The sequence below is a fragment of the Paramormyrops kingsleyae genome, chromosome 14 (assembly GCF_048594095.1).
Source record: "Paramormyrops kingsleyae isolate MSU_618 chromosome 14, PKINGS_0.4, whole genome shotgun sequence".
In the NCBI taxonomy this organism is placed as follows: domain Eukaryota; kingdom Metazoa; phylum Chordata; class Actinopteri; order Osteoglossiformes; family Mormyridae; genus Paramormyrops; species Paramormyrops kingsleyae.
The window spans coordinates 9,317,495-9,329,441 of record NC_132810.1 but is presented as its reverse complement, the minus strand read 5'-3'; the positions used below and the strand labels follow the sequence as shown (position 1 = coordinate 9,329,441).

Here is an 11,947-nt window from a genome sequence, read left to right as displayed (position 1 = left end):
CTCCATGTTTGTATGGGTTTCCCTGGGACCCTGGCTTCCTCCCACAACCCAAAGATGTATTGGTGTCTCTCTTTGTGTGAGCCCAGTAATAGACTGGCCTCCTGTCCAAGGTCTCCCAGTCCCTGTTCCCCATACCTGCTGAGAACAAGCTTCCAGCCTTACCTCAACCCAACACTGGACAAGTGGTTATGTAAAATAAGTCAGGAGTCAACTGTGAAACATAGGAAAATTAATTTTTATTACTGTTTGTGTGAAAGAATAGTACTGGTGATCTCACAGTACTCACTAAGAACATGTGACCGCTTCATTGCTGTGTAGCTCCACGTAACATATTTTTTTGGACTCAGAAAGAAGTAACAGCACGGTGTATAAAAAGCCACAAATCTGCCGTCTGGTTTCTGGAAGCTGTGTCTCAAACTCAACAATTAAACGCTGCGTCCGTGTGTTTTGATAGTCTGCCAGTAAGACCAAAAGTCTGTTTTTCCTCCCCGTCCATCATAGTAGAGCAGGATTAGCGATTTGCCACAAAGCACGAATGGAAGTGAATGTCGACGTGGGGGCCGCATGGCATCGAAACGCCACAGCTCTTTCCACTGTTTCTGAACCAAGGAGCGGATCCCGGTGTGTTTCAGAACACAGAAAACGGAGCTAGATATATCTCAGGACCCAGGGAACGAGGCTCAAATTGGTGCCCAATGAACAGGGTCGAAATTAAGTCAGGACACCTGATCATTCGGCTTCTGCCCAGTTATTTGTTCTGGTCGTAAAACGGACACCTGCTTGCACAGAAAGTCTCTCTGGGTGCTGAGCCCGAGTTCTGCGCGCCCTGCCGAAATGGAGCGAGGGCATTAAAAAGAAGACACTCATCTGCATTCCAGAGAAAGGCTTTGGTTGAAGAGAAGCTCCCCAGTCACCAAGGAAGCTTTTCATTGAATGATGAAGCAGCTAAACAAAATGTAATTTTGCCCCTATTTGTATAAAACTTGGGCTGACTGGCATGACTGAGTGCATCTTCCAGAAAACCAGCTGCATTTGTGTAGTAAACAGATCTCATTAACTGTAACCGCATCTAACCTTCCTTTCTTAGTCAGTGTAAATGTCTGCTAGGCCTCACTATGTATAATAATGTGTAAAACAGCAGCAGGGTCCCTGTGCTGCGTGTTAAAAAAATACAGACGTAAACATTGTAAACAAAGAACTGTTTTGCACCTTAAGACCTGACAAACCTTGGTAAATACTGAGAAGTACTAGATCACTGCTTGAAGTTGCCTTTAAGACACAGGTAGTAAACACACACCTTTCCAAAGAAACATTTTACAGAAAAGCTTTTTCCATACATGCTCCTGGAACTCAACAGTACCCATGAAGTGCAGTCTATTGGAGGACTAGAGAACATCCATATGATATGGACCTTATCCTTTTGAACAAAGAGCTGGTTTGTCTGTCTCAATGAGAATTGAATTGATCACAGATCCTTCATAAAGCAAAAGGCTCAAGGGTGAATGGAGAGTCAGTCAGGGTGGGGGACTGATTGGGACAAAACTTTAAATTCCAGATATATGTCCTATACATTCAGTACTTGGGATGCAGGTAAGAAACCAGCCACACGGTGTCGCTGTGATGCTACCTATGTGTTAAACAGCCTCAATAGGGTGTGGAATTCCCCATAGTGGGACTGTATCAAGATTGTTCTGTCCTGACCTGTTGGACTAGTTGTGAGCACCGACGGTGTGTCCTGTTGAATCCTTCCCACACTTCTTGAGGTGTGCATGTTCTAAAGTGATTAGTCCCTACAAATCACTAAAGTCTGTACTTTAGCTTTCTGCAAGCATGTCTGAGTGTCCTGGCTCACACATGCATGTTTTGTTCACTACCCATTGAGTTTTAAATCAAAGGCACCAAAGACTTGGCTTGAAAACTAGTTTCTACAAAAGCCTGGTTACTGTCCAGCAGAGCTAAAGATTAATCGCATTTATATACATCAAGATTGACACAAAGATGTGTACTCTACAGACTGTCTGCAAGGATAGTTGAAACGCTGACTGGTTGAACACTTCAGTTCCAAAAAAGTTATCCAAAAGTTCACATCAAGTAATCAAACTATGTGAAAAGTGATGGAACTAAAAGAAAAACAAAACTGGTTCTTTAACAAGTTTGTCTTATAAAGCCATTAAATATTCACCTTGAAAGGGTACCATCTCCTCTAGTGTGTAGGGGGGTGCTGGTGGCACAGAGACACTTGATGAGTTAGAGTCGTTTCCAGTTCGTTCTCTCTCGCCGCATTCTGCAGTCCTCCCAGCCTCTGGAGGCAGCAGAGAGACTGGGGCTACCCCTCCTCATACACGAATCTGGTAGCCATTAACGTCGGCAGGGGGCTTCTGGTCAATCGGCTTCTTTTCACCTGACGGTCTGCACACAAACACAAGTTCAAAAGGCATAACAAACGGAAGACGGAAAGCCGGCCTGCATCCCCCCCCCCCTCCCCCAACAAAGTTGAGCATCGTACTGAATGGCTAAGCTCCATTACTATGGTCATCGCAGAAGATGAGCAGTATGCCACACCTGTCAACTGAAATTTGTCAAGCAGCAAATAATTAATCTGGATTAACTGCTGATCACCGTGACTCCTGGGCGACGTAACCAAGCTGCAGGGACATGTTACGTCCTGTTGCACCACAAAGATGATCATTGGCACCAACAGAACCCATGACACCTACACATACCGTCTCTCGCTGCGACTGTTCCTTCGCAGGGGGCTTCCGGGGCCCCGCTGAGGGGAACCCACATCTCTCTTCCTGTCTTTGGTTGGAGAGGAGGGGACGGCCTTGGTGATCTGGAACGGAGAAGGTGGCAGACATGAGAGTGTGTGGAAAGAGCAACTAGGTGCCTAGGCGGCTCACCGCTACGTCAGGCTAAAAACGTCTTTGTCATGGTGAACTTAGCACTAGTGATGAAGAGAAACTCCCCTCCTCTCCAAAACGGCTCCGCTCCCCCGCCGAGGTTCCGTGAAGCGTAAAAATTCACTATAATCGACTCCACAGAAAAAAATGTAAATTAGTAAGGTGCTTTGGATAAAAGTGGCTGCTTAGCAACTAAATATTGTAATGTAAATTACAGGCTTTCATGTGCTGGCTGTTGAAAGTCATGTTGAGACACTGCGACAATCCCAGGTTGAATAAGATACTCCGAAGTACGAAGATCAATAGAGACAGAGTGGTTTTAATGTTTATTTTGTGGACAGCAGCTGCACTTAACTCCTCTAGATGGCTTTTTCAGAGTCAGTGAAGAGGGGGTAACTGATATTTAAAGCAGTTGAAGCCATTGTGGTCCATGACAGGGCAGTGCAGTGACGACCCTATGAATCGCCAGTTGTCGCTGATATACGGAGGACGTGGTGGTGTTTGGAGCAGCCCGACCCGAGCTTATCAAACACACGGAACACGTGCATCAGATAGGTCATAAGATGTCTGTAATGTGCTTCAGAGTTATCATTTTTAAACAATGGGTTCCTTGTTGATATTACTGAGTTTGCTAATGAGTGGGTAAAAAAAAAATGTTTTTAATGTTGGGGAGGCATCTGGTCAGTGTAGAGGCTCTGTCAGCTCTCTGTAAAACTCATTCTGTACGAATCAGAACCGTAACAGCCCAGATGTGTCCAGATTTAATTTCATGCTTTTTTGTCTCTTAATGTGGAAAAGTGGCCATCGGTATCTTTGGGCCAGAATTCCTGCCTGGTCCAGAATGACTGCTCTGAAGCTCTAGTGTCAAAGCTTTTGAGGCTAGTGGTGTGCTAATGATCATCAGTGAAACCAATCTGGCCTCACTTGTGGTAAATGATGCTATTTAGAACCTAGTACCAAATATCAGTGAAGATCCTGGATATTTATAGGTAGGTTCCAGTTATTACCGGCAGGGGAGAGATTACATCTTTGGAACGATACCCGGCAGCACATGTCTTGAGTCCGGCCAATCACATTCTTTTTCCAACTGTTTTCTCTTTTCGGACATCCTGCTCATTGAGTAATAATACAGTATGCAGATCGTAATACAAAGCATGTATGTTTCAAATATGAATAGAAGTGTTAACAATGTTTTGTTATCATGGTATATTATTGTACAATATGATTTGTAATTCTACAAATAGTGGTTTACGTGTAATCTGAATATCTTTTGCATATTTAATGTCTGACAACAGGTAAGATATAAATAATTAAGTTGTCAATAAATGCTTTGGGTATGATCCAGAAACTAGCTGTTGCATCAGTCAAAGCAGTTACCTTGGTAAGAGAACCCTCTAAGATAAATTCAATTTTGAAGGTTGTGGCTCTAATGTACCGCCTGCACTCATGGGTGTAAATTACAGGGTGGAGCCCTCAACCCCCCAATGTTTAAACCAAAGTTACGCCCTTGCCTGCACTGACTCCCAAGCATCTAGTCCAGGGTTATTCAACTCACGGTCCTCGAGGTCCGAGCCCTGCTGGTTTTCCAGCCTTCCTTTACCTGTCAGTCAGGTGTGAAGCCTCTGGCCAATCAGAATCAGTAATTATTAAACAACTACCTGGGAGAACTGAAAACACGGCCTGGATTTGGAATCGAGGTCCAGAGTTGAAGAACCCTGATCTAGTCCCATGTCTCCCTGGTGATCTGAGCAGAGACCCCCCCCCCAGTTCCTGTGAGTCCTGTCCCCCAAATAAAACGCTCCACACTCACAGCTGCATTCCCCCCACGTTACGCTGAGTTACCTTGAGCCGCATGTCGCGGGCGTGCCTCTCCAGCTCACGCCGGAGCTCTTCCTTGGACAGCTTGTCCATATCCAGGACGGAGTGCTTCCACTCGATCTGCTCCACGGTGTGGGGGTCATGTGACACGTACTGACCAATCTTCACCTTGCGTATGGTGTGCCAGTAGCGGCGATAGGCGCTCTCGAACTCCTGCACCAGGTCGGCCAGCGTGCGGTACTCCAGTGGCTTGTACATCAGATCCTCCCGCCGGCTGATGCCCAGAGCGCCAAACCGCCCCCCGCTGTGCAGCCCCAGCACGATGTGCCGGAAGTGGTTCCCTGAGAACTGTGTCTTAAAGCTGAGGGGGAAGCGCTCCACCCCCGGCATGCTATTGGTGAGGTAACTGCAGGAGATGAGGTCAAGGAAGGCAGACTCACATTATAAGTATACTGAAGCACCCCTATATATATATATGTGTGTGGGGGGGGGGGGGGCAGACTTCCTTGCCAGAGTGTCTTGGCAGATTGCAGGCATTGCTTTTTAAATACAAGTTAAGTTGCCTGTATTTAATTTGTAGGTTAGTTGGAAAAATAATAATACGGTACACAATAACAACAACAAATAATAATAATACAGTAATAATAAAAGGAACTAATATGGAACTGTACTGCATGTCGAGCCGACGCACTACTGAAGCCGCGCAATGTTTTCACGAAATAGTGCGCATGTTCGTTATTATGACTAATTGTATTTAACCTGAATTTTTAATACGGTAGGCAGTCTTTTGGCAGTCTGTCTATGAGTGCGAGTCGTTTGTAAGCCGGACGTTTTTAACCCTGGGGGCTGCTCATGTTGTGGAAGAAAAGAGAAACTGAGCTCATTAACACAGCTGAAGTACAGAGACTCGGGTAATTCTGTTGCTGTAAACTACGGGTGTCTGAGCCACAAATTGATATACAGCTTATGATATGCAACCCACTTTTGTTCCTCTAATCCAAGGGCGGGCAATCTTACCCAGAAAGGGTCGCAGTGTATGCGGGTTTTCGCTTCAACTCCCTAATTAGATTACTGATTAGAGGACTGATTGGCTGAAAGGTCCTCACACCTGGGTTTGAACAGCCGACCTAAAGGTTACCCCAAAAACCTGCATACACACCTGCTCTTTGCGGATAAGATTGCCCACCCCTGCTCTAATCATTCTCGGCCTTGAACATAGTAAGATAAGGAGCACAAATTAATTTCAAATTCAGGCCCGGTGCAAAAACTAGCGACACAATGTTGTGAAGACAGTAGGACCTCTTAATATGCAGTAATCCGACTCCTCCTGAAGGCCCTATAACTGGCCTAAGAAGTCGTCCATCGGCTCGCTGCCTCGACACCGTGTTGAGGTGTTTGTCCCCTATAAGAGCTGTAAAGGGGAAATGCATGCAGCACTGAATTACTGCACTTTCTTAGTCCCAAGTAGAAAATAAAATATTCTCTTTGTATTCAAACCAAGTCTCTGGATGGAAATATCTACACCAATATCCTCCCTTCACTATTTAATCACAGCTGCCATTCTGACTGGTCGTAAATCTGTTTTATCAGTTAGAAGGTGCTTCACAGCTGTTGCATTGTATTCTGGAACTCTGTGCTGCAACACTATAATTTACAGATACACCTTGAATGGTCCCAATAAGGTCAGCATCCTGTAGTCCCACAGGCCTTGGTGAATCCCTAATATAAGTGAGGGGAGCCAAGCGAACGGGCCAGTCGGGGCTTTTAAGCATCAAAGGCTTATTTATGGGCAGAGCTGCCTTGGTGGCTCTGCCTTCGCCTCACGCCCTGCTGCCATGTGTTTGTTGTCTGGACAAAGCCACACTTCCTGTTTAAGACTGGCTTCCTGCTCTCCACTCACTGGCCTCGCATGGAGCCGAATGGAGCCGGCAGACCTGGCACCTGCTCCCTGTCCAGAAGGGAGGCCTTTGGAGAAGCTAATTAGCATCCGGCAGCCGAACGGCGTGGTGGGGACAGTATGGCCAAATCACGTTTGGTCACCTCATTTTTACCATGACGCACTTCAAGCCATCCCGGTACATTTCCCCACGTGGGTGGAGTATAGTTCAGTTGCATTATAGGCCTGGGACTTCTTTAGGAAAGGGGGGGGGCGGGTAAATAGTGAAAATGATGTACAAATTAACCGAGCCTGACTCCATTTAAGAGATACCATAGTGACATAGGCACGGGCACCCAAACGAAAGGCCCAATGTGATGGATACATTCCAAGGATCACCGCCTCCAGACACTTGATTGGCAGCGACTCCCGGATCATCTCCTTGGCAATGTCCATTAACCTGTACGGGAGACGGGATTGTTCAGACCACACTGTCACTCCAGCTCTGGACCAATAATCTTTGATGTATAAAATATTACAGCATTACAATACACAATGTAGTAAAACCATGAATATAATACAGCACATAAATACTAAATTATATGATTTTACTGTAAAGCTCATTCCTTGGGAACGTTTTTTTCAAACCTAACCTGTCTATAATTTAACCCAATAGAAACCTGACTGATGAATTAAGTGAAACATTAATTGCTTTATGAAGATAATATATTATTTGTGTACTCAGCACACAAATACAGGTCAGGGGCCAGGCGTTTAGTTTAACATGTGGTCAGTCTAATATGACATAATCTCTCATCCCTGTCCTTTTCTAAACATTGTTTGTAAAACAATACAGTGTAAAAGCACAATAACACCCATAGCATAACAAAAATATATTTGCCCTTAGTATCAGATCTGTGGCTAAAAGATAAGCTTGTGGGAGTTTTATATTCTGAGGGCAGAAAGAAAAATGATTGGTGAAGAGAGATAACCAATCAGATTGCAGAGCAGGTGGGTCTAAGCAACTAGAGGAGGTGGGACTAAGGCATCTGATTGGTTGGCCCCACCTCCTTTTACAATCTGATTAGCTATCGCTCTGAACCAATAATTTTTCGTTCTGCCCTCAGCATTTTTGTGTAAGTAAAATTCTCATGAGCAAAAGATGTGGATTTGTTACACTGAGTTTGTACTTGTATCCGCTACTGAGGTCATGGATATGTGAGCTGTAGAAAGTTCAGCTTCACACAAAACTCTTAAAGCAGAACCAGCTTCTCATCCCAGTGACATGGAAGCCTGCCTGACCTTGAGAACATTGGCTGTCCCATTAATGAGGTCATGACTGACGACGCTTTGCTGCCGGACTTAATCGGCAACATGGTATCAAGCCAAACCTTAAACATTCTCCCTTCACCACCACCCCCACTTCCTGGCAAAGCTCTCACCGGAAACACTACAGGAAATGCCTTACTGGCAAGCAGGGAATGTGTTGCTAACCCTAACCTTCCAAGGCCAGCATTTACTCATGTATCTCTGACCAAGCCCCTGACCGGACCTCCCGCCGTAGCCGCGGATCTTTTGGGGGGCCGGTTTGGGAGGCGGAGACAGCGTGGTACCTACGCGGTAAGAGGCCTGCTCTTCTTAATTTCGAAAAACTGTGTCCCGGTGTGATTGTACCTGTAAGTCGCGGTTAAGTGCACAACAGAGGGCGAGTTCAACTACAAGGCAGCAGTACTTTCCAAGACACATCCCCCTCCCTGGGAATTACCTGTGCATCCCGAGGGCCTGAGACAGAGGCCCAGAGCTTCTCTAAAACACCAGTGACCTCATGATGCTAAAAAACACCACGGGTCAGCATCCAATACTTCTGCTTTTCTAAATTTAAGCCCCTTGGGAATTCCTCCTTACAGTGGACCCATGTTTGCGCTGTTGTTTGCAATCAGCTGTCTCGTTCGATGGCCGATATTAATCTTTTCCTCACTTGCTACCTGAGTGTTGACATATGAAACAGGGTTCGTGTAAATGTGGGGAAGTCTTCACTCCCATTAAACATTAGCTGACTTTTTCACGCAACGTACAAAGGTTGATGTATATCATGTATACACTACCAGGCAAAAGTGTTTGCACACCACAGGTTTTTCACCCTTTTCCATTAATTTCACAACCTGTAGATTTTTTTATTCTTGTATATCAACTATAAATGAAAATATAAGTCAAATAAAACGAGTTTCCTTTATAACATGGAAAGAGTATGTAACAGTGCATGTCTGACATCCTATTAACTGGTTGTGTGGTGATGGCATAGTCAAATTCTAGGCTGTCCTTTAACTTTAAATGTGCTAGTTAACTTTCATCCCATGAAACAGAGCAGTTTAATGTCCCTTGTAGAAAGAATGCCTCAGATTTTCTCTGCTGTTGTAACTGCTAGAGGAGGTGACTTTGATGAATCAAACATATCACATTTTCTTAATAATAAAGGTACTCAAATGGTGAACATACTATAAAAATTATATGTTAGCAAAAAATATTGAGTGTACTTTAGTAAATGGTAAGTGAGTAACTTGCAAATGTAGAAAATCTCAGGGTGCAAAAACTTTTGACTGGTAGTGTATATCATGCATATTTTGTAATAGGAATGTACTGAAAACTCAGCTATCATGACAGAACATTGACCCAAGTAATTCAAAGCCAGAAAGCAGAACCCATGGGGTATTTGAACTGTGGCGTTATGCGAATATCTGAAATTGCTCCCATTGCCGTAAGGGGCCTTTATTTTTATTTTTCAGAGGCTTCTCCTTTTAGACCATCAGCTGACTCATCCAGGAAGCAGAAAGGCCTCATGGGAAAGCAGCAAAAAAGGATACTGCAAGTCCCTGATGTATCGCTGTATGGCTTCCAGTCGCTGTGGGACGGTAGCGGCTGGCTGGTACGTAGGCACGCTCGGTGTTGGAATCTGTGGGGCAGAGGGAGACAGAGGCAGCTGCGGGGGGTGGGGGGTGTCGCACAATTCACGCATTCACGGCAGACGGAGAATGCCCCGTTGTTCAGACTTCCACGTCCTCCCTGCGGCGCGACGTGACCCCAAAACGCTCCCCACAAGCCTGTGGAAGCAGAGTCCCCACGGAGGACAGAGATGGCATTTTCCACACCCCCCCCCCCCCCTCCCCGTCAATCCCAGCAGTTGAATCTGCGGATGTGTGGAGGCTCCTCTGGCAGCTGGCGGGGGGGGGGGGGGGCTCTGCTGAGTAACGTTAACAGTCAGAGTAAGTGACACTGGCCCATGGCTTCAGATCATTAAAACTCACAGCCTGTTACCAAGTTACCAAGCACAGACACATGCGATGTCATTGGGGATTTAAAACCTCCTGCTTACTGTTCTGGCAACCACACAGCTAGCAAAATTGATACACGCAATACAATATAAAAATAGCAATGCAGACATATTAAAATACATTAAATATAGATCAGTATAGTTTAATGGAGCAATTTAAGTTTAGTAACTTGTTAAAGGTACTACACTTCTCAGCATAGGCTTTGAGTCCTTATCCTGGGATAGTAATGCTACCTGTTGGCTAATCTTACCACACCTGTGGGATTTACTCTCTTCTGCACAGAAACATGTCAGTGGGGCACCGACAGTCTGTAAATATCCAGACAAGCGAGACTAAAGGTCACATGGGAAATGGCTTCAGAGGAAGGGCTGTGTCTTTGTCCCTGTCCCTCAGACTGGCAAGTGTATTTCATTGCTGTGCTCTGAGTGTGAACACGCCTTACGTGATGAAGGCACAGCACAACACCATCCTCTTCCTCACGCTGACACTCAGGCCATAACCAGTCACCAGGAATAATTCCATCATCACATGGTCTTTGCTCAAGAGTTTAAAGTTTAGCATTTTTTACATCCCTTAATGGATGTAGATGTTTACTATTGATTCAGGTGTTTTCTCAAAGGTACAGCAGCCTGCCCGATCCCGGATCTGATGCCGCAGTTCCCCAGGGCTCAGCTGGGACCATCCTTACCTTAGGCAGGTCGGTGGCTCCCCTGATCCTCCTTGGTACGGCGTCCCCCTCGGGGTGAATCCGGGCCACGTGCTGCCACATGCGCTCCCACGTCTCCTCGTTGATAGGCAGGCCGCCGCGGTTCACATAGAAGGGGACCCCTCCGTCCCGCAGATCCTCATCCCCCTCGTCCTCTGGCTCCCCGTCTCTCTGTGCCTCCCCTTCACCACAGACGGCGTTCCGCTGCACGCCTGCTGCGGCCCCGGTCCTGCCCCCTGGCATGGCGGCGCCCCCTGTCAGCCTGTCTCCGGCCCGAAACAGGCTCTCAGAAGCAGGCACTGCCACAACAGGTGAGTGGCATCCGGCAACTCCAGCGACAATGGGCACAGCCCAACTTCACAGGTATATTTTTGTATGTATAGTCAGCGTTTTCAATTTACCACGGATCTAGCACAATGCTTTCCTAGTCACCAATACCACAGTAATTCAGATCAACTGATACTTACGTAATACATTCAGAGCACATTCCTGAAATAACAAAATACTTTTTAACAATTACTACTTGTTACATAAAATAACTTACTGCTGAACTGGGTATGTTTTGTCACTGTACAATTTCTTAACATCATAGGGAACGCCTAGTCAAGTAAAGGAAGAGTAATTTGAATTTAAAATACCCTTACAAAATGTAACAGCACTAATAAGTAACAAAATCGATGCCTACAGCTTCACACGAAACGACACAGGAAAAAACAAGTTAAGCCGTATAAAAAGTGCCGATTTCCCGCACGTTTCCTGCAGAAATCTGCCACAGTTCACAGAACTAAGACAATGCGCTGAGTCAGTCGCCAAGTAAAAAATCCTCACGGACGTTAAAGCTGGCGAGCCGGCGATCAGTACTGCGGATCGAAACAAAAACGTGTACAAACGACTGGAAATAATTAAAAACTACAGCTGACACATGAAGCATCACAGCACGGTACCTAGAAGCATAAAGGGATGCATCATCGCCCGGAGGAAAACACCGTTAGAGATCAGTTGCATTTAGACCGGAGGTCATATAGCCCACGATCAAAGCGCCGTGTGCTATTTCTAAATCGGCCAGTGCAGCCCGATGATCGGCCTGGCCGTCAGTATTCCACCGTTATCCATCCTGCCGTAGCGTGCTTTTATCCACGCCGATTTTATGTACACCGCAGTCCCGCGGAGGCTGCACGCAAACTACCCCACGCTCCTGTCACACCGAGTGCCGCTCAGACACGCCCAGACGGCCTCGTTCCGCGCATGCGCGCCGGCTTGTCGCCCGCCGACCCTCGCCGTGCCGTTGGGTGGTCGCGTACCGACACCTCAGTGCGAT

General features: G+C 46.1%; 1 protein-coding gene across 1 annotated transcript; it reads right to left on the bottom strand.

The window, feature by feature from the left end:
- Window positions 1-214: 214 nt before the first annotated feature.
- Window positions 215-11,879, bottom strand: vash1 (vasohibin 1). The gene is made up of 7 exons (XM_023828430.2): window positions 10,612-11,879; window positions 9,456-9,544; window positions 8,212-8,268; window positions 6,980-7,054; window positions 4,743-5,124; window positions 2,724-2,833; window positions 215-2,409 (listed from the first exon to the last, which is right to left on the bottom strand). Exons 1-7 carry the CDS (start codon window positions 10,870-10,872, stop codon window positions 2,337-2,339), a joined length of 1,047 nt encoding a protein of 348 aa, XP_023684198.2. The 5' UTR covers window positions 10,873-11,879; the 3' UTR covers window positions 215-2,336.
- Window positions 11,880-11,947: the final 68 nt, after the last annotated feature.

What these genes read in the sequence shown, in the direction of transcription:
- vash1 (XM_023828430.2), bottom strand. Translation starts at nt 10,872, where the DNA reads ATGCCAGGGGGCAGGACCGGGGCCGCAGCAGGCGTGCAGCGGAACGCC. An exon ending in CCCGCGACATGCGGCTCAAG is followed by an intron (nt 2,834 to 4,742) that starts GTAACTCAGCGT and finishes TCTCCGTTCCAG; the next exon opens with ATCACCAAGGCCGTCCCCTC. An exon ending in AACAGTCGCAGCGAGAGACG is followed by an intron (nt 2,410 to 2,723) that starts GTATGTGTAGGT and finishes GTTTGTGTGCAG; the next exon opens with ACCGTCAGGTGAAAAGAAGC.